Below are 22,026 nucleotides of genomic sequence, written 5' to 3' on the forward strand. Positions count from 1 at the left end.
CCGTCCAAAATGCTAAGCCACTTTTCTGGATGCCCTTCTTTTGCCCACTCTATATAACTTTCTTCTGAACAACGGTATTCTTTCACATGGTACGTGGTAAATGTTTCAAAGGCTACTTCCTTGTAGCCCATAAGTATTTGGCAGGTGTACGCAGTGAGCGAAGTTACAACCATGTCAAGGAGAGATCAAACACTGAGAGTCAGTGGAATAAATTGGGCTTGTGTTCTTGTTCTGTAGTTTGCTAATAAAATCCGTGTTGTTGTATTTGTTGTTTATTTTTAGGAATTTTTTTTTTTAACCGATTACAAAATAGTTCCTGTTAGCATCACACGCTAGCCCGCCTTACGAGAGAGGCGATTGCTCCCGCAGTGATATATGATGCGAATGTTTTTTTTTTTCAGCAATGGAAAATGCTTTATAGTAGGTAACATTTTCATCCAACGTTCAGTTTAAGGACCCTCTGTTTGTGTATTCGTGTGCTGTTAGTTTTCTGGGCTACAACTCCTGACTCGAGCACTTTCTGTTCATTAGAGACTGGTATGAAAAAGATTAATTTAAGTGCTGACCGGTATCTTTCTCTTAAAGCCTGGGAGTTGGCACCAAGCCACATAATTATAGGCTCATTTGGGAATAAGAGTTCTAATGCTTGGGACTTTATGTACATGTGAATGGCTTTCATTAAACAATTTTGATGCTGATTTTATGGCCTAATTAAGGATACGGTACTGGAGAGACACACCGCAAGAATATAGGTGTTTTGAACAAAGACAGGAGTGTACATGCAGTACTTGTGAGCTTGTAAATGCATAGGTTTGCCGATGTATGTGTGCATTTGTGTGTCTTTGCGTTTTTCTGAGAACTTGTCGGTCTCTGTTGTCCTCTTGAGTGTTTAATTCTCGTAACCTGGGCCCAGCCAACTCACGCCTTTACCTTTGGTAAATACCGTTGTGAAGCGAGTGAACTCTGTGCTCGCTTGCCCGCTTGCACCCTTGCATGTGCAGCAGTTAGCACTCCCGGCCTAAACAGCAGGAACTTTTCACCGCAACCTCTCAACTACGTCCTTCAGAGACAAAAAGCCCACTGTGTCCACATTTCTGAGATAAACCGTCCCTCTCTGTGTGCAATTAGAAATGATCAAGAAAATTGAGTTTATAAAAAATGCCAGTTTGCATCAGAAGAGCGGGCATAAATGAATTGCCTCTCAACATGGAGGACTTAGAGGCCATTTTGCTTTGAGGGTCGTCCAAAAGTTATTAGAAAAATTAGATATTTTTTGTACTTCTCTGCGCTCTGTAATGAAGTTACGTCCTGAATGGAGTTGTTTAGTAAAACAGCTAAAAAAGAAAAATATGACAGATTGCGAGTCATGGGTATTCCATCATCGGTTTGATAATTTGAACAATTTGTTTAGCTGGACTTTTTGAGAAATTAACAACCTCTGAAGCTTAGTTGTTACAGCGATTTTTTTTCCCTTTTTTGCCAGCTCTGAATCTCTCGACCATTTGAGCATTTGTTTAACTACAAAGAGCATTTTCAGGAGGCGTGTGTGTGTGCGTGCGTGCAAGCATGGGTGTGTTTTTCTATGTGTTTCCTCGCCCATTAGCCCTGTGCTCCATCATGTGTAAAGCTCCTCATAAGCCAGACCAAGCAGAAACATGAGGCCTTTTCTGCATACTTCACTTTCTGTCTTTTTTTTTTTTCTCCTTTCCTTGTTCCCTCTGTCCCTCTCAAAAAGGAAAGGGAGATGGGATCTTATGGAGGTAATTATGTCTGAGAATCCAGCCTGTCATCCATCCCTCCAACACCAACCCCACCACCCGCACATCTCCATCACTCCGTAAACCCCCTCCTCTCTCCCGACCCCAACCACCGTCACCCGACATGCATTAAAGAGGGAGGGAGAAGACCCTCTTTGTCTGAATCCCTGTTTTAAACAAAAGATCTCTTCTGACTTAGACCAGCAACACTTTTATCATGTGCGTGTGGGTGCACGTGCGAGTGTGTCCAGAGCCCTTTGTTTTCTCTGAGTGATAAGGCTCTAGGACATTTTTGGTCCTAGTTAAATTAGTGTAGCAGTGCTAACCATTTACATAGCAGCTGTAGGCTAAAACCTGAGCCTAATGGACTCTTATTATCCACATATATATGTGGCTGAGTGTGGATATAGATGCGTGTTTGTGTGCGTGTTTCCAGCAGGAGGAGGTGGTGGAAGCACGGCCAGTGGGAAAGTGTGCCATCCTGCCTGTTTCCGAACGCACAGACATTCCTTGTTGTAAAATGCACGCCGTCGAATTGTGTCTGAGCTAAGTCGAGGAACCAAAAAACACAGAGAAAAAAAAAGAAATCATCCCATTTTCAATGTGGGAAAGAGCATCCCAAAGAGCATTTCGATGTGATGACATTGAAGAAACTTTTGAGGTATTAGGTTTTACCTCCTCCCTCAGTTTCACTTATTCATCTTATGCCTCGTTTTTTTTTTTTTTCCTTCGGGTGGTGGGGATGGTTTCGCCATTCCAGTGGTTGTCTTTTTTCGGAAAGGTCTCTCCTCAGACAGAAGTCTATTTTCAGGGTTTGTCTCAGTAATTTGTGGCCATTACATAAACATTCATGGATGGCCAGAGGACTGAGAGAAAGGATGCAACACACACCCAGATCTAGCAAAACCACTAGAGTTAGCATAGCGGTGGCCATTTTCTCTTTTAAGTTGTAGAATGGAGAGGGTGAAACCAGATAACTAGCTCATGAAAGGACACTTCAGCCCTTTATTAGGAACAGCTTTAAGCATTCATCTATTAGATATGTACATTTAGAACTGCTCTGGATAGTTTAAGCCGACCAGTTATAATGCATATCGATTTGCTCACATCCAGATGATTAAATGCAATCATTTATTTTTGACCTTTTCTTCTTCATTTACCGTGACACAGGAAGTTACTTACATACTGTAAAAGGTAAAGTCCACAGATTTCAGTCAGATGGGATTCATTCCTCGCATAATAAAAACCTGGAATGTTATTTTATGTGTCCAACACGAATACAAATACAGGGGGGACTATTCTGATGAGAGCGATGTGATTTTGCCCAAGAGGATTTTTGTAAAGCATGTAGCTTTTTATTGCCGTGCAATTAGTTGGAGACAATACTCTGCATTTTAAATCATTTGTCAAATCAAAATAAGACACATTCATATATGTATATTATTATATTTTCGGCAAGTAGCAATTTACCCCAAATTTCCCAAAACCATATTCTCTATGGCTGAGGGAGTAAAAGATGTGGTCATTTTTTGAATAATTCCATCCAAGCAAATTATAATTACTTTGTGGTCTCTGTGTGTGTGCACACAGAAAAAAAATGGGCAGGAGCCCGACTTGTGCCTCAGAAAAAAAAGTGCCTCGTTCACCATAAACTATTTTTGCAATGGTGTGTCGGGGCGGTATGGGCTCAGCCGATTGTTTTTCTTTGAGTTGAGCAGCTCTTTGGTGTAGGGGTATTACCCCGTCTAAATTGTTCCCTCATGTTTTCCGCCAAGGTTCTGTGCCCAACACACTGACAGTTATAATTTGCAGAAATTGCGCTGATTATCTGAATTAGCATACCTGACCAATGCCACATTAGTCTTATTTACAATACAAAGCCGTGGGGCTCTGAGGACGCATACTAAATATGACTTAACCCTTTGAAGAGGGGACTGGCGTCACAGGGCCAGAACGTCTTTCACGTCAATGATATCACAAAGAGCTTAAGGCCCCCCACTCCATATGGACCTGAAAGCCTCTGGAAGACTCCTGGAAAGGGAAGTGGTGAATGCAAAGTCCAAGGACCATATTGAAATCACAGGTTTACTGCAAGTTTTCCCCTTACTCTCAGGTTCTTTTGACCTTTGTCTTCCCATATTTTTTTTCACCACTTAGCTGTTCTCCCCATCTTGTTTTTCTTTTCCTTTTCCACCCCCCCACCCGCACCCACCCTCTTCACCCCTGTTCTTCTTTATTTTCTTCTCCCTCACGTCTATTCTTTTCCCTCCCCAATCCCTTCATACACCCCCTGTCCATTGACTCTTAACCACAGATGGACAAAACAATGGCCCATGTCACACAGCATTAAGACAAACAATCCAGTGATGGGAGGAGGGATGTGTGGAGCCGGAGCCACGGTAACCAGGCAATACGCTCACTGGTCCAAGCAGCCACTAATCTCAGACAGCGATGATACAATTCACAAATGGACACTGAAGGCAGCCTGTACGCACACACGCTCACAGCCACATGCAAAAAAAATAGGAACATTAAGAAATATAGTTACTGGGCAGCATTTCTGCAAAAAGTTTTCTTTTCTTGTGTCCGTCTACACTCTCCTCTCAGTTTCTCTTCCCTCATCCATCAATGGGAGGTATAGAATTGATAGCAGGTATTGATTACCAATTGGCTAAGGCTAATCTGCTCTAACCGGAGGAAGCTTTGCACTTACAGCGGCTGTCAGTGGCTTGTCGTGTGTGTTTCTATTCGACTGTGCAGCATTACAGTAGCAGTAACAGTATTTTTTTGTCTCAGCTGCTTACCTACAGCATACTAATGGTCCAAAAGCAAGGCGTTACATTTAAAAGAAAAGAAACAAATAAATAAAATAACAATGGGGCTAATCTGGACATTACTTTGATTTTTTTCAGAAAAAGGGAAACGTATGTTCTGTCTGCCCAAAGAAGCTCCGAGAGACATGCCAAGTTTCACCTCCCTACCTATGTGAATAAGACCCATCTCCCTCTTGCTTCTTTTCTTCATCTCCCTAATAGGAAATTTGAGCACACTGTGTGAGATTAAAGCAGAGAATCAATGCCTTGTGAGCAATCATTTCCAGACAAATCTCTTTCATCTTTTTTTTCTCTCACCCCCCCCCCCCCCCCCCTTCCCCTCCACACACACACACACACACACTGCTCCCCTCGGTGGTAATGGTTTGAAACCCCCCCCCCCCCCCCTTCTTTCTCTCTCCCGTTCGTTTCCTCTCCCACCTCCTAATGCTAACAGGGGGTCCTGTGTCATGACATCCCTTTTGCTTTTATCATGTCCTAATAACATTCTGAAAATAGAGAGAGAAAGAGGAATGTGACAGAGAAAAGAGGGTGCTGGGGAAAAAAAAAGAACAAGAAATGGATAGACTGATAAAAATCCATTGAATGAGCATGGTTCTTGATTTGTGCTTTGATGTGGATGTCTTTGTGCAAATTAGACAAATATGCCCGCTGCTTTAGTCATCTCAAGGCTCTTCAAGAGATGCCATCTCCTCTTGCCATCCTTTTCTTTTATAAAGGATCGAAAGAAGGAGGGAAGGAGTGAGTGACAAGTTCATTTAAGGGCAAAAAAAATATACATTTCACAAAATGCAAGTGATTGAAGAGAGACAAGAGGAGGCTGAAGAGAAGTTTTTCTCGCTGTGTAAAATTATAGTATATAAGAAGTAGCCTGTACAAGGCAGTTGAATAAAACTGAAAATCTAAAAAGCTATATACATAAAAAAATGCTTTTGTTTCTGCTTGGTTAGATGCAAAAGGTGTTTCACCTTGGTGCATAAGTCTAATGGGCAGGGATACACACATATACACACACACACACACCTTGGCCAGACCTTTGTTTCAAAAGCAGGTTAATGGGGAGTGAGGAAGAGGAGCGTTGCAATTTTCTGCTCTTTAGGCGCCAGAGAATTCTCTCCAGTGTAAGAGAGACCAGACTCTCAGCGTAATAGGCATTTTACACCCTCATCACCCCTTGCACAGACACACACACAAACATGGACACACGTTCCCCAGAAATGCGTGGGAGTGTAATAGGCATTCTATGGTGTGTATTGCCCATCCCTAGAGAGCCAGTAAGTGTTAGACATGCATAGAGTCGGCAATGAGACAATCAGCATGCTGAAATTGAAACCTTGTCTGGAGTCACACAGGAGGGGAGGACGATGTGCGAGAGGAGAGGAGAGGAGAGGAGGAGAGGATTAACTATATAGACTGGAGGACCAGGGATAGGAGCACAGATGGCGGCAGGGCGAGGAGATCCAGAATAAGAAGAGAGGAGAGACAGAGGGAGAGGAAATAGGAACTGATGCTTGTTTAATTGCCTCATAAGTGATGACACAGATAATTATGTCGAAAAAGGGATGCTCCTCTTAGGCAGGGCCAATGAGCAGCTGTATCTGTTGTGCGTGTGTGTTTCATGCTGTCTCTCCCTATAGCCCCATCAACTGTTGTCCCCTCAAGCCACATCAAGTATAGGACACCATTAAAGCAGTGCGGTTTACGTCATATCAAATCATTCAGCTTAATTAACAGACAAGCACACATTCAAAACACACAGACACACACTCATCATTTGGAATCATTTTAATTACTCTGCAACATCATGATTATTAATATCTCTGCTTCGTATACCTGGGGATATGAAGGCGAGTGTGTTCACCTATATTTCCTGCGCTGCGCTTCCATGTGTGCAAGTGATGCTCCCTTGACTTCATATCTAATTGTCTTTTTTAATGACAATATTCCACTGTGTGCGGGCTGTATGTAATGAGTCAGGGTGTGTCAAAGTGCAGGCCTGAGCTGTCTGCTCGAGTTAAGCTCTTCCCGTCTACTGAAGAAGCCTCCAGCGTACGCACTCGCGTGCACACACACACACTCAAAAAGACCAGTATCAATGTGGGAGTTCCTGTATCTGACACGAGATTAAGAGGGCCAAGCGGAGGAACGTCGAAGAACTGCCCTGTTGCATTTGCAAGAAGGAAAAAGGACCGTCCTGTCACACGCGCGCGCACACTCAACACACACCAGCGCGAGCATCCTGTGCTGTAAGTGAGCAGTAGCCTGCCTTGCATTATTCACAGTGGCCGAGTGATCGAAGCCTGGTTCAATAACACTAAAGCGGCGCATGCTGGAGAGATTTGTCTTACAAAACCTTGACACACACACAGGCGCACATATGCTCTCACACACATTGATTTTTGGTGGTGGGAATCTCCTAGGCTTTGGACGAAAGACAGGGACGAGAGAGGGGGCTTCCCCCGTCAAAGCAAACCCCCCCATACACACACACACACACACACACACGCATCGTTGTACTTATTCTGAACTTTACACCCGGATACGGTGCATAGGCAAACACTGTAAGTGCATGTTTAATTCTCACAAAATGAGATCTGATGGATGGCGATATCATGCACGCGAAAACGAAAGAAAAAGCTGAAGATAGGCGGCGAAGGATCTGCTTCTTAGATCTGATGGGGTTTCATTTACTGCAAGATGAGCTGATGGTAAAAAAAAAATGTAAAAAGCAAAGAAAAAAAAAGTCTAACTGATCATATTTCTGTTTTTTGCTGACTCCCCTCTTTTGCATTTTACCATCAGGGGGCTTTTTGCAAGCCAGGCAGAAAAAAAAAATCATGCATTGCCTGATATGTCATATCATTCTGCTGTAGTGCGTGTGTGTGTGTGTGTTTTTGCACAGGAGTGTTCAATTTGAAAGCCTTCACTTGATTTCAATGGAAATTTTTCTTATACATCAGCCACTTCATTCAGTTTCTTATTTTCTTCTGAGCGGCACAAGCAGCGCCCTCCGGCGTTTTTGACATATTAACATGTATTGACAAGCCAGCGCTCGCATGCCTGTAAACACACAGCACAAACACACGCGTATACACACACACCTCTGTCCCCCGAAGACCTGTGATCAACCATACCCAATCCCTTGTAATCATTTGGAGCACCCACACACACACATACACGCGTACACACATGCACATGTATTTTCAGCTTCAATCCAGAGTAATGGTTTGGGGCAGGGGCTGAAGCAGTGGGCTTCTTTCCCTTAGCCCCAGTGTCTTAAGCTGCCATTGATTAAATGTTAACTGATATACTCGGCCCTGGCAATCTTGTTAGAGCTGGAGCAGGCAGGCAGCTAGACAGACAGTTTAGGACCTGCACCCTCCTGATCAATAGCACAGATAAAGATTTCATCCATCAATGAGCTCCCAAAACAAAAGGTATCTGATACCTGATTAGGCCCGCGGGGACACACGCGCGCACACACACAGATATGAGCATAAACACACTTTTGCATGGCCACATGGGCTTCAGGCACATGAAGCGATCACACACACACACACACGCGCGCGTTTGGATCAGGTAAATACTTAATTTAAAAATCTGTACATAAGCTTAAATAAGCGCACACTTCTCACACACACATTCTTTTCACTCACTTATTTTGTCCAGAATAATACCTCTAACAACCCCATCTGAAGTCAATCAGTTCCACACCTAATGGTGTAATTACGACAGATACGCGCTCACGCTGAAGCGCACACTCCCCCGACACACACACACACATATACACAGTCAAGTTTGCAGATAAGACAGTCCTGACTTTTCCCGGATGAAGGTTAATTATGCTGTGTAAGTTCACTTAGGTGTGGGGTTGCATTTATCCAAAGAGGTGTATATATGTGTCTATATATGCACGTGTGTATGTGTGTGCACGGCTATTTAGATTGCACGTGCATGCCAAAGGCACCACAAAATGGAAGAATCAATGTCTGGGCGACCACTACTGTTAACGTGTATCAATAATGTTCCCCCATCTTCTTTCTCAGCTATTGTCACAAGGCAATTTGAAAGTCCAAGCCTTTGCCGCAATTAAGACTTAATTATAAATCAATAAAAGAAGTCATTTGAATATTGATTTTTCCTTTTTCTTCATATTGTTAATATATTCCACACCCTGCCTGTGATTTTTTTTCCCTTCCGTTTTTGTTACAATTTTAAGGGGAATCAATATTTCCCTTTACAGTCATTCGAGAAGTGTTTTGGCGTAATTGGAGCCAAAAACACAACAGGATGTCTTGATGGGGTTTGATACCCAGAGGTGGTCAGGGGGTGAAAATGTCACAGACCCTTAAATTGTGATGGATTTCCCCCCCCCCCCAAAAAAAGAAAGGGAAAAAAAAAGAAAAGAAGAGCTAATGATACTTTATAGCACTCAAACAGTGATCTCATTTTGGGAGATTTTGGGTGACATTTGTTGTCACGATGCCAAAAACGCATTTCCATAATTTTCACGGCTGACATTTTCTTTGATATGACACTGTATCAGAGCACACTCCAGAAATGATATCAATGCACCCCAGTAACCTGCATTTCATTTGATTAAATGATATCTTTGCTGTTTTATTTTCCTGCTCAGCCATTTTGAAGGGCTGTGAGATTTTCAAGTGGCGTGTCAGGGGCCGGGAGTCTAATGCATGGAAACATGGTGCTTTCTGTTTTCTGACGGCTAGCAGAGATAAGGTAGAGATATGGCTCTAGTACTGGCTCAAATCTAAAACAGATCCTGCTTGGGGGGAGGGGGGGTGGTGGTTGGGGGAGTTTAGAAAGTGAAGGAGGGGAGGGAGGAGGAGGAAGGGAGGGGTGGAAGTAGTAAGAAAAGGGAATATTATCAATCCTCTAAGTGTCTGGCGGTGTCTCTCTTTCTTTCCCTCTTTCTCTCGCTCTTTTTCTCCCCACTCTCCTTCAGTAATCTGATTTATTCGAAGCATATGTGTGCTGCTCTGTCTTTGTCTGCTTCTATTAGGGCCAGTGGGGGCCCATATGACATTGTTTAGCCAGTAATGAAATGGACATTTTTTGCATGTTTTTGAGAAAGTCAGAGGAAAGCCAACACTCCTTATTTGTAACTGTCTGCGAATACCATCTCCAGGGCAGTACAATACCATCTCCAGGCCCAGGTCTATGCGTGTGTGTGTTGCGTGTGAACATGTGTAACTATGTGTTACAGGTTCCATGTAGTCATTTTGGAGATGAATCTGAGCAACCTAATGAATATTTTGGCTTGAAGATATTTTTTTCCCTTCTTCTGTTGCTTCTTATGAGTTCTGCCATCCTCTCTGACCTTAACACATTAGAGGCCCTGATGATGAACACATTTTTTGTTCTGCGCATGCCTCTATGACAAAAGACGTGTCACATATAAAAACGGTTAAGCGCTAATGGAAGCTACATGGTGCTCGACTGAAGTCCGCATCGGTAACAAATACAGTTACCGAAAACCATTTGAAATTAATAAAGTGACTGGAAACACGGTTAGGGTTTTTTTTGTCATCTTTATATGTGTAAAATACACATTTTTAAACATTTCGTTTATCTGTCCTTTCTGTCTACTCAAATCTTCCCTTTGTTTTTCATCCAGGATTACAGTCTTGTTTTTTGGTGGCTCTGAAAGCAGATGGTTTTATGCAGCTAAAAACGGGACAGTAGCCCAATAGGATAAAGATCTGTTTAAGCATTATCCATTTGGCCACTGCCCGTCACAGGCCTATTTTAAGCATAGACACACACACACACGCAGCCATTCTCTTAAACCATGGCAGCCATTTTATTAGATTCCCTGTTTTCAGGCCTCGTATTAGTTCTCGGAAAATAAATGAACCTTGAATACATGACAAGGACCGGTCTGGTCAGTTGAAAACTATATCTATCCTGCTCGTATCTTTGTTTACCAGTGTAGTGATGGATGGAGAGATAACGGGTAAATGGTGGCGCACAGGAACAGATGGGATAGGTATATGGACGGATAGCTGTGTGAAAAGATAGAAAAATAGATGGACAGATAGATAGATAAATGGATGGATAGCTAGACAGATGAATGAGACAGGGAGATCTTGTTGGGCTGATAGAGTTGAGCAGGTATGCCGAGAAACAGCTGCTTTCTTCATTAGGTTCATCTATCGATCTCGGACCCTTGTTTGGTGCGTGTGTGTGTGTGTGTTTGAGGGAGAGGAGAAAGACAGCAGGCTCTGTAGATAAGTGCTGGTAATAGAACAGAATGAATTCTTATCACAGAGATGGGAAGGCCATTAACCCTCAGCTCCTAGTTCTCTCTCTCGCTCTCTCTTTTTCTCCCTCCCACCGTCCTCCGGTCTGGACCTGACAGGTTCATGTTGGCAGGTGTGTGTGATATTTCCACTATGTGTGTGAGACTCTCCAAGTGCGTGCATGTGTGCGCATCTCAGCTGCCCCTGCGCAGACTGCCCTATCGGCCAGATGTTTATAATCAGGGGCTAGATAAATATTGGCCCGAGGAATCATAAAAGACCGGGAAGAAACAGAGAATAGAGAAAGAGACGGGAGGAGATGAAACAGAGGAGAGGAATCTTCTTTTCAAATTATTCTTAAATCCCTCAGTAAGCATGCCGTGCCGCCTCCTCAGTTCACCTACTCAGCCTAAGGTGATTCAAAAAGCCGAAATGCAATATGGCTGTTGTGTAAGATGCAGGTGTGTGTGTGTGCACGTGTGGAGGTGTACAGTAGGTGTGTTAGCCTATTGTATAAGGCCAGGTGTTGGGGCAACTTTTTTTTATCCACCACTGAAACTTTTGAAGTCATATTTTTGTCCTGTGAAAACCCTTTTTGTATTTGCCATTAAAGAATCATTAACACCACCCTCCACACACACACACACACACACAGACACACACAAACCCATCCACCCAGTGCCCACAGCACTGAAAATGAAACCCTTCTTAACACGAAACAACAGTTTCTGTCTGCGCAGCAAGCAAGACATGCAAGCCTTTAATCTTGGCTATGTTTATTCATATGATTTTTTTTTCTCCCCCCTCTTTTTTTTTCCAAAAGGGTAATAGGTGTTTTGTTAGTCGCCTGCAAGACAGCAGAGCGAGCAATTTGAGCGAAAGAAAATACAATGAAGAGTCTCAGGAAGTCGTAATTGACAACAACAAAGCAAATTTGGAGCTGCTGATACAAGCATTTTTTACACAAAAAGTCATTTTTTTCAGCTTATTCTGTCAGTTCAACTTATTGACATTCACACCAGGAGCGAATTAAATGTGACAATCCTATTGTCTGGCTTTCAGAGTCGACCTGAAACAATATATATATATAAAAATCTTTTTTTTCTTGCTGGTGTAATAAGTTTGCGTGTTTTTAACAATAAATGGCTCAGTGTGGGTGGATTTGAGAGTGTGGATGGAAACATGTGTGTTTGCTTGCGCTGGTGTGTTTACATGTTAGCATGTGGGCTGTGGACTTATGTGCATGAAATGCATTGAAAGCTGCGTAGGAGTAAATGTGTGTTATACGCAGAGATATTCATGGTTAGGTGTGTGTGTGAGGGGGAGAGAGGGAAAGCGTGTGCGGGTGTGTGTGTGTGTGTGTGTGAGTGAGTTATTCCCAGGCCCTGTGCAGGAGCTGTAGACCCTCTCTGCTGGGTTGATGTTTAGTATTTTAGACATGCTACATTAACAACATCTGGTTAAGATCTAAATGCTTGTTAAACGCGCTGAAATTCGGGGGGAAAGGTACAGGGAGAACGAGGGAGAAAGGGGGGATAAAGAGGGAGAGTAGGGTAAATAAAGATTTGAGGGTGAGAGAATGGGAGGGGGGGGATCAGTAAGTCTGTAAGGTTATTACTCTGGCAGTATTACCACTGGCCCTTGACTATGTGTGTGTGTGTGCTTCGGTGTGTATACGTGTGTGTGTGTGTGTGTGTGTGTGCGCGTGGCTGTGACTGTGTGGGATGGTGTAATGTTTCAAAGCTTTCCCCCTAAAACCTAGAGGCCAAACTAGAGCCACGCGCGCGGCGCAGGAATGTGACATCACAGGGCCCCCTGTTGCTCACATACGCACACATGGTCTCACAGGGGACGTGACCAGAGTTGTAAGAAGAAATCAGCATCAACATCATGCCTAAGTTGAGGAGACACGGGAGTCAAATGTGTTGCACAAAAACATTAAGGCTTCATTATTAGCACAGATAAAATGGACCCAGTATCAAGCCTGCATTATTAGACAGACTTAACACTCTGAAAATGCTCTGCTATACGCAGTCCAAGCTACACAATAACAGATTCTTTGTCTTGTTATTTTAGCAGTTCTTATATATCGCATATTTTCTTTGGCAGCAATTACACTTTCAGTTGATGCTCCAATTTTATGTTATCCATGATTTAAGATAAACAAAATGCAAAACAAGACTTCTTTTTTTTTACTCCTTTACCCCTTTAATGAGCACCGTCCTAGCCCTAAGGAAGCAAATTAGAGGCAGCTCAACCCAGCTAATGAATTCAGCCATTTTGGAGTCTCCGTGTCCAGTTTCCTGGCGTGGCATTGCTCGACTGTTGTGTGCTGTACAACCGAGTCCTCCACCGGGCACATAATGACCCGGCATGGCGGTTATGGGCCCTTAGGGGGAGACAGGAGGGGGAGTGAGTGGTCTCAGAGCAGGTCATTATACAGCTAGAGGGCACACACATACACACACACATACACATGCACACAAACACACTGCACTCACACTTTCAATATATTCTTCATTGCCTCCATCTCCCATATGTCTAGTCCTCTATTTTTTCTTTTCAGACATCTCTTTCTCCTCCACTCTATCCTCCTGCGTCCGTCTGTTTAAAACTTGCTTTTCTATCTGTTTGCTTTTTGCTCTGCTTTGAAAAAATATGAGCATGTTTTGTTTGGTTTTTTTTATTTCTACTACGGATGCCAAATTTCAGATACTATTTATTGGATAAACAAAACAGACATTTATGGGTAGGAATCTAACTGGTTACACTGGCTACTAACTGATAAAATCTCAAATCAAATTGATAGGTTGAATCTCTGATCATAAGACACTTAATTATTCTTCCTTTTTAACAGTTAAATATAGGCTTGTGTTGGTTGCAGCGTAATCGAAGCCAGGGTTTGTGGTTAGCTCGAGCTCACCGGCCGGCTTTAATGTTCCGACTGACCCACATCAAAGAGAATCCCACCAGGCTGCCAAAATCACACACCCTCCACAGTCTGGCCCACTTTGTGTGTGTGTGCACGCGCGCGTGTGCATGCACAGAGGCAGTGGAAGGTGACTGCGAAAGTTTTTGCTCTGTGTGTCCTCTGGTAGCGATTAAGTTGATGGTTAAGAGTCCCCCCGCTGCAGAATGCTCTGTCTCTCTTTAACACACACACTTTACACACACATACTTGCACATGACATTTCACATGCAAACATATGCAGTCACTGTCTCACTCGCGTGATCAATGGTACACATCCACGCTAACACGATGTAACATGCACAGTCATTCACGCGCTCACGTACACACCCGTGCGGTGTGTGAATGTCAGGGTCAGTCAGAGGGCAGACGCTGTGCTGATGTATTGAGAGAGCTCGTCTGGGAATGTCCTCAGTGTGGAAACACATTCCCCATATGCACACACGCACGAACACACACATGCATGCGCGCGCACACACACCACAGATATAACTGACTAGAAGGGGAAAGGAGAAAAAAGCACTGATGAGGCCCAGATGATCACCCCCTCCTGTTCTCTTTTTTCTCTTTCTTCACCCACTCTTCACCCTCTTCCTTCCTCTCCTTCAGTCTTTCTGTTCATTGTCTCACGTTTCTCCTGTGTTTTGTCTGGCTACAGGTAGACTGCCCCCTAGAGGTTTGTTAAGACCCTGGTTTGATATTGTTAAGATCACACACTGCAGTTCAGACCACTTTCACTTGACTTATTTCCTCCTCTGCTTGCTGTCATCTGTTAGAAGAATGACTTGATTAATTTGCAGTTTGACCAGCTTAATGGGCGAATACAAAAATGTGCAATAAGTCATTGTGAAGATCATATTCAGAAGTAAAAAAAAAAACACAAAAAATTATTCAGAGTTGTCATGTAATGGTAACGAACTAGCTGTAATTCGCACATTTTTATTTATCATCACAGATGGCAAATTTATTTATGGGATAAATGATATGGTCCCGTAGTGCATTATAGGGATAATATCAAATAAAAATAATTGATATTAAACTTTTATGACCATCTTTTTAAATTAATTGAATAAATGATATGTAACAAATCACTTTTTTCCTTCTACTTTATAAACGTTTTTTATTATTTTGACACACTAACTTGACCTTGCAGCATATAAGATCTACTAACGCGTGTTTTTTTTCTCAGTGTTTCTGTTTTGACCCTTACCCCTCCACCCCTCCCACCGCATGCTTATGTGAAACATGCTGTTCGATTTGTACCGTTTGCTTTTCCTTGGCTTTGAACAAAAGTCAAGCATAGAGAAAAGATAAACCAGTGATGAAGGACTTTGGTACCCACCACACACGTGCAGCATTTACACCAGCACACACGCGCACACACGGATACACAGTGTGCGTCCTCTCCCCCCTCCGTATGAAGGTGAGGTGAATTAAAATACAAAGATGGACGCTGCAGCACCAGCAGTGAAAATTGCAATTTCTGCAGCCCGGCCTCTCTTGGCTGACAGGAGATATTTCATCTCCGTTGTCACCGATGTATTAATAAAACATCAGGAGCAGAGTGCAGTCCCAGTCTTTCATACACACACACAAACACACAGACTGTGTGTACACAGCGTGTACAGCAGCCACGTGTGCAAATGCAAAAATATAACAGTGTTCATGAATACAGGCACACGCACACAAACACAACTGCAATTTTCCTCCTCAATCACATGCCAGCATCTGCCATGAAAATTTCATGCTGTATATAATGTCCACTTAATGTGTTGCCGCTTAAAGCAATGGCGCCAGCGCTTAGTCTGTGTGTCTGTATGTGCTTTTTTGCATGTGTGTGTGTACTCACACCACATGGTATTTGAAAGGGTTAATCATATCATGTTTCCAAAGGGGTGTGTGTGTGTGGTGGTGGTGGGGTTGCAGACCTCTTTTGCTCATCGTACAATGGCCAAAGTGATTGTATGCAAATGCAAGCTGACCTCAATGCACCCTTTGCCTGATTTCTGTGAATATGTGTGTGAGTGTGCCTGCGTGTGCTGTGTGTGTGTGTTATAAAATATGGTTATTAAGGCAGTACAGGATTGATGAGCTCAGCTCTTTTATACACACTCACCCATGCACACAGACACACACCGGTTTCATTCTCCGGCAGAGTGAGGGGTTTGTGTTGAGAGCGAGACCCCCCTTTCCCCCATTTAAAAGACATGAAATTTGTAACGGTTTTTCCTCTGTGTGTGTCTGCGTGAACGTGATACTCTGCGTGTGTGTGATTTGATGCCTGTTTGCAAGTGTTTCTGTTTGATTTTGCATTGGTGTGTGCTAGTCCTGAGATGGAGGAGGGCACTATATTGTGTGTATATTTATATATATGTGTGCTCGTGTGTGTTTATATGTGTGTGTGTGTGTGTTCGTGCCATGTGTGCATGCGCATGCCTGGTTATCTGGCCTCTCTCAGACTGCTCAAAATTCATTACAAAGTGACATCAGCCCAGCCGGAGACAAATGATGGCTGGATGAAAGGGAGCGCTGGGGCTCGGCTAGGATTAGTGTTAGCTTGTGCTGGCGACACATATATACACATACACACACACACACATGCGTACACACTCGCACACATGCACACACTTTAATCCACTGGCAGAACACTGCAGATACACAGAATTATCAAACAAGGGGCTGAACTCTCAGAGATGGGTAGGCTAATCTGCTAATAGTGCAGAGCTGCACGTGTGTGTTGGTTTGTGTTTTGGCGTGCACACGCAAATACACACACACATACTTTTTAGCAAGGCGTGCAAAAATACGCAGACACACTATTTCTGTACGGGGTAGTGGTGAGCATGACCTACACAATCTCATGTTATTTTGCTTTTCATTTTTCCTATTTTTTCCCCCCGGATTTTACAGCAGGATGTGTGTTGTAGGCTGTCAGTGTTAATGTGTGCCTCAATTTGGTAGAGCTGTGTATTTTTTCCAGTTGTCGCAATAAAGCAGAATGATAGCGTTTCCACATAATTATGTTTTTACATTACAACAGCATAATTTGTGTTTCCACCATGCTGTAATATTTGTCTAACCTGAAATAACACTTTAAATGAATAGAAGAAAAGTAAAAATGCTTATTTAAAATGAAATATATGGACAAAAAGTCATTATTATGCAATGTCAGTAAATAATATTCTTTATTTTTTTGAGAAGTGCATGTTGAAGAGAGGCACCCCAAATGACTGAAGCCGTTTCCCCGGAGGCCATATTTTGTTGTCACACAAGCTTTCAGCTTTCAGGCCATGGATGTATTATGTTTCACCCACTAGAAGTGGCAGAGCGCGGCTGTTTTCAACAAAGCATGTGTTTAAGTCAATAACATTATTTGCTGGTGAGATGTGCTGTTCAGTGGGATACGTTTACTCTAGAAAAAGGTGTTTATGGGAATAAAGCAAACATATAAAAGCTGGAATATTTCTCTAATATCACACTGCAATATATGTTAGAACATCTGCAGCTTTCAGAGTCAAACACCATGAAATTTTCTTTTTCCAGTGCTGCCCTTACAGCCATCGAATGTGTTTTAGAGAGCTCTGCAGATAATGAAGTTGTTGTTTGTGTGTGTGTGTGTGCATTTTCAGAAGAAACTTCTGAGGACAGTGAGAGACCTCCTCGCTCCTCCTCCAGGCCCGGGCTCAACCTCAGCGACCGAGACTCGGCTGACAGCAGGAAAACTGACCGTAAGTCTGCGCGCGTGCAAACTGTGCGCACAAAACACATACGAACCACAAGCCTCTCGTCTTAAGTTATTGTTCATGTGTCGCTCTCCCTCAGATAAGGTTCTAACGTGTGTGGTTCTAGCATGTGAATGCTGCTGACTAGCCTCCATGTGACCCGCTTTAATCGTTTCCATCTGACAGAAAGAGAAAAAAGGAGAGACGGGGGAGTGGGGGAAACAAGAAGAGGAAGGAAAAAAGGACAGAAAGAGAGAAGGATAAGTTGAGTGTTGTGGATATTACCAGGCAATGTCCAGGCCCCAGATTATTTTTTAATCAAATCAGTTTGCGTGCTTGTAATTTATAAGCGCCTTGCATTAATCTTTTCTCGTTCTTGTGCCCTCTCCGATGACATATTAATTTTTCATAAGCGCAGGATTAGATGGGGGGCCTGTGTATATGTTTTTCTAATATTGCACTGCATCCCTGCAACCCTTAAATTAGTTTTTTCCCTGCACTCTCCCTTCATTTTTCTTTCTCTCCCATTTTTTTTTTCCTGGCTCAATCCATCCCTTAATTGTTGTCCAATCTGTGAACCTATCGCAGGCATTACCTTGGGTAGAAAAAAAAAAAGCACGAGATAGAAAGAGGGGGAAAGGAGAAACAGTTTATTCGTTTGTAAGTATAGTGAAGCAGGGAGGGGCAACAATCTGTAAAAGGCGACTTGGCGTCGCTGTTATTTTGGGCGAGGTATGGAGCACATAATGCCTCTGCTGTGAAGCTGTGGTCAGGATGGCCCCGGCTTTGTTAGATTTGATTTACCCAAATATGAATTCATATGGTTTTCTTATGTATGAGATGGAAATCCATGGCTGGGAATGAATATTACATGGGGCTTCTCTCTCTCTCTTTTTTCCCCGCTCTGTCTTTGCATGGGGTTCTCATTCTTTCTGCCCCTACTAATGTCTCTTCTACTCTTTCACTCTTGCCCCCCGACTCACACACACACACATGCACTTCCAACTACACCCTCTATCCATCTGAAGCTCCCTCCCCACCTTCTCTTCCTAGCATGCCATACCTAGCTCCATAATGTGAGGCTCAATGAGCCAGAAGGAGAGCTGAGTGAGGCTGGGGCCTATTAGTTTAGCTAGTCATCTATCTTTCAGCTCTATCTCTGTGACAGGCCTGTCTGACGGACTAGCGGGGGGAACCACCATCCATGCATTTACTGCTGCATATTACCACCAGCGCCATTTAACACCAGAGCACACATGCAAAAAAAAAAAGGGAAAAAGAAAGAAACCCACGGTGTTCTTAAGCGTGCCTACGTATGCGAGCGTTCTTGAGTGTAGTGAAGCTTATTTAATAAAGCAGAAATGTATTCCTTTTTTTTTTTTAATTTTTATGAATAATTTGTTCTAGGAGTCGCCTTGGGGGTAAGGTTTTAGTTTGTCTAGGAAGGCAGATATAATATTGCTAGTGGCGCTTTTTTTGGTGTTTTATTATGCATTTGCTTTAAAGGAGACTTGAGAAAGTCAATTGCCAGAAAATGTAAAGTGGGGGTGGTGGTGTTGTGGGGGGGGCGGGAGATCCTGGTGTGTTATCAGGCTTTTATTCTGGGGCCTTGTTTTTGTTTTGTCTGTTTGTTTTGATTTTTTTTATAAGTAGGCAGATTTAACATTTCCTTCATCAGGCCTAAATCTTGAGATCTATGTGTGTGTGTGTGTGTGTGTGTGTGTGTGTGTGTGTGTGTGTGTGTGTGTGTGTGTGTCCATATGGTATCTCCAGGGAAGGGATTACAGTGTGACCAAGTGAGCAGTGTATTTGCGCACTTCATCTCCAAGACCAAGAGTCTTTAAACAAAGAGGGGCCGATAGATAGATAGAGAGGGGAGAAGAGGGAAGGAGCGAGAGAGAGAGAGAGAGGTGAAAGGGTGGGGGAGGGGCAAGGAACCAGCGAAAAGAGCTGTTTCCCTTTCTTCATTTACATTGTCTTGTTTTAATCCCGTGTCACTTCAGATTAATTATAATCCACGTTACATTTTCCATGCAAATGTCCTCAGTGTGGATTACTTCCAGATAGCTTTATGCTGTTTGTGTAGATGGCACATGTCGCCACCATGGCTCAGGGGCCCACTTCTTATAAATAATCAACTAAACAAAGGCCCCGGCATAGAAATGAGCCTGTCAGGCAGCCTAAGGAAATTACAGATCTCTACCTGCTTCAAATTAGCACAGAAATTACTCATTGTTCCTCCAGTCAGATGTTATGTATTATTGCGTGTGCAATTTTGAATCGTGAAGATACAGGCGAAACGAAACGCATTCACGTGCAAACAAGATCTCATGTTAAATAATTCTATATTAGCTTGTTTATATTCTGAATATTTGTGTGTGTGTGTCTGTTTTTTTAATGTGCATGCATCTTGCAAATTTCCCCCAACTTGAGAGGATAGCTGTGCTCCTTTTCTGTCTCTCTCTCTTATATGAGATTAAAATATATTAAAGATATTAGCATGTTTAATTACAAGCCTGCAGCATTTCCTTTGTGCATGCACTATGTGTGTTTTCTGTGTAATGACAGCTTGTTGAATGTCTCCGACAATTTGTCAAATGTGACAAGGCCACGCTCATATTTATCTCTCATTAGAACACAAGCTGAAGATGGAAGAGAAGGGAAGGCTAGTCATTAAAAACACACAAACTACAAGACAGCTGCTGTTTAATAGCCTTTCTTTCTTTGACTCTCTCTCCATCTGACTATGTCTCTGCCTCTCACCATTTCAATCTTTTTCCAGCCTCCTTCTCTGTGTACTTCCCTCCGGCAAGATCTGGGCCCTGCTGAGTGCTTCAGTGGGAGTTTGGGGTTCAGAGTGTGTTGCTGTAATGTTATCAGGTGACCGGGGGTCAGCCTAATGTGTAACCTCAGAGCAGTAGGCCAGTAAATCATGCTGGCCAGCCCTCCCTGGCCCGCTTTGGCCAGCTCTCCTTCCTAGATTTACTGCTCCGTAACCTTAGCCAGTCTGCCAGGGCTCAAGACAGCTAAATTGAATACTAAATCCAAGCCACCCAGCCCACACTCCCACACCACCGCCCCGCTCTCCGCTCTGTGTTTGCTGGGCTTTTTTGTATTTCGATTAAATGAAATGACAGGAGTGGAATCATCAATGGAATTGACGCAGCATGTTAAAAGAAGATAGAGGACGAGGAAAAAACAGGGGAAATGGTTACAACAGGTTTATTTCACTGTCGACTTTATCCCGATGATGCAGCCGACTTTACGTATAGTCAGTCCTGAAGACACGATGATGATTCAGTGACATACTTGGACAGTTTGTGTGAAAAACTCACTTGGTCAGTTTGCTTTGTACAAAAACTCTTATCTTTTTTTAAGCAAAAGGGCGGATTCCATATGGATCCCCAGAAAAAGCAAGAGCTACAGTGGCATTGTTGGTTCCCCTGCCTTTCGAGGAACTATATGGGACAAAAATACCCCGAGGCCGTGGGCTTCTCTGTCCCTCTCTGTCATTTTTTCTCGTTCTCTCCTCTCCCCGTTGTTCTGCCTTTTACCCCATTGCTCCGTGCCTCTCTCCACTGGAGCGTCCGCTTGCGTCTATAGAAGTGTATGTGTGCGTATGTGGCTACCTAAACATCCCTGACAGTTGCAAATAAAGATGGGTGGTGTGTGTACCGCTCTCTCCCCCTGCAATGCAAAAGGGGTTGAGTGTCATAAATCACCTTTTGATTTATCTAATCAACTCAGGTCCTGCTCCATGCAGACATTTGTCATTGGTGGAAGGGGGTTAGGGGGTTGAAGGGGCAATTTCAGGTTTATTCTACCCCTCCATTTCAATAGGCTGCAGCTGCTGGAACCCACATGTGGAAGAGGGGATGGAGGAGAGCCGGAGAAGGGAGGGGAAAGTACAAGGGGGAGGAAAAGGAAAAAGGACAGTCATTAAGTATGGGGTGCAGACTCAGAGACAAAAGAAAATGAGAGAAGAGTCTTCTGATTCTCCCTTGTTCTCAGTCATGTGCTCTCCTGTTATTTCTCTTGATTTACTTAAGTTATCCAAGCACTATTCATTGCAAGAATATGTGGCTTGTTAAGAACAAGGTTTTAGGGATATTTAGATTTTCCTCTCGTGGTTTTATGGATACTTTTTGGATTGCGGTTGCCATTGTATTTATTTGTCCTACTGGTAATTATATTCTTGGAAGACACTCTACAATTTTGAATGCAATTCTATGCCTCAAAATAGGTTTATTATTCACTGGCAGAGCTTGCTATTGAAAGCTCCTAAGTGACCATAGAAAGAACTCCTCTCTCATTCAGGGTTAACCAACTGTTTTTTCTTCATATGAGTTTGAGCATAAGCATAAGTGTTGATTAAAGCAGCGGGTCAAAGACATTCAAAACAGAAGGACAGATCTTCATGTTGCACACACACAGACGAGCATTTACATTCAACATGACAGTAATCAATGGTGATGTGTGCCC

At 43.1% G+C, this 22,026-nt stretch overlaps 1 protein-coding gene across 4 annotated transcripts in view; it reads left to right on the plus strand.

Moving 5' to 3' along the window:
- zfhx4 (zinc finger homeobox 4) overlaps nt 1-22,026 on the plus strand; it is a 92,428-nt gene that overhangs the window by 57,514 nt on the left and 12,888 nt on the right. For all 4 annotated transcript variants that reach the window (XM_005722473.1, XM_005722472.1, XM_005722471.2 and 1 more), the window contains exon 7: nt 17,452-17,550. In XM_005722473.1, the coding sequence (XP_005722530.1) occupies nt 17,452-17,550 (99 nt within the window). The remainder of the gene's footprint in view (nt 1-17,451; nt 17,551-22,026) is intronic.

Source organism: Pundamilia nyererei, unplaced genomic scaffold, assembly GCF_000239375.1.
Source record: "Pundamilia nyererei isolate P.nyererei 1_Seehausen unplaced genomic scaffold, PunNye1.0 scaffold00007, whole genome shotgun sequence".
In the NCBI taxonomy this organism is placed as follows: domain Eukaryota; kingdom Metazoa; phylum Chordata; class Actinopteri; order Cichliformes; family Cichlidae; genus Pundamilia; species Pundamilia nyererei.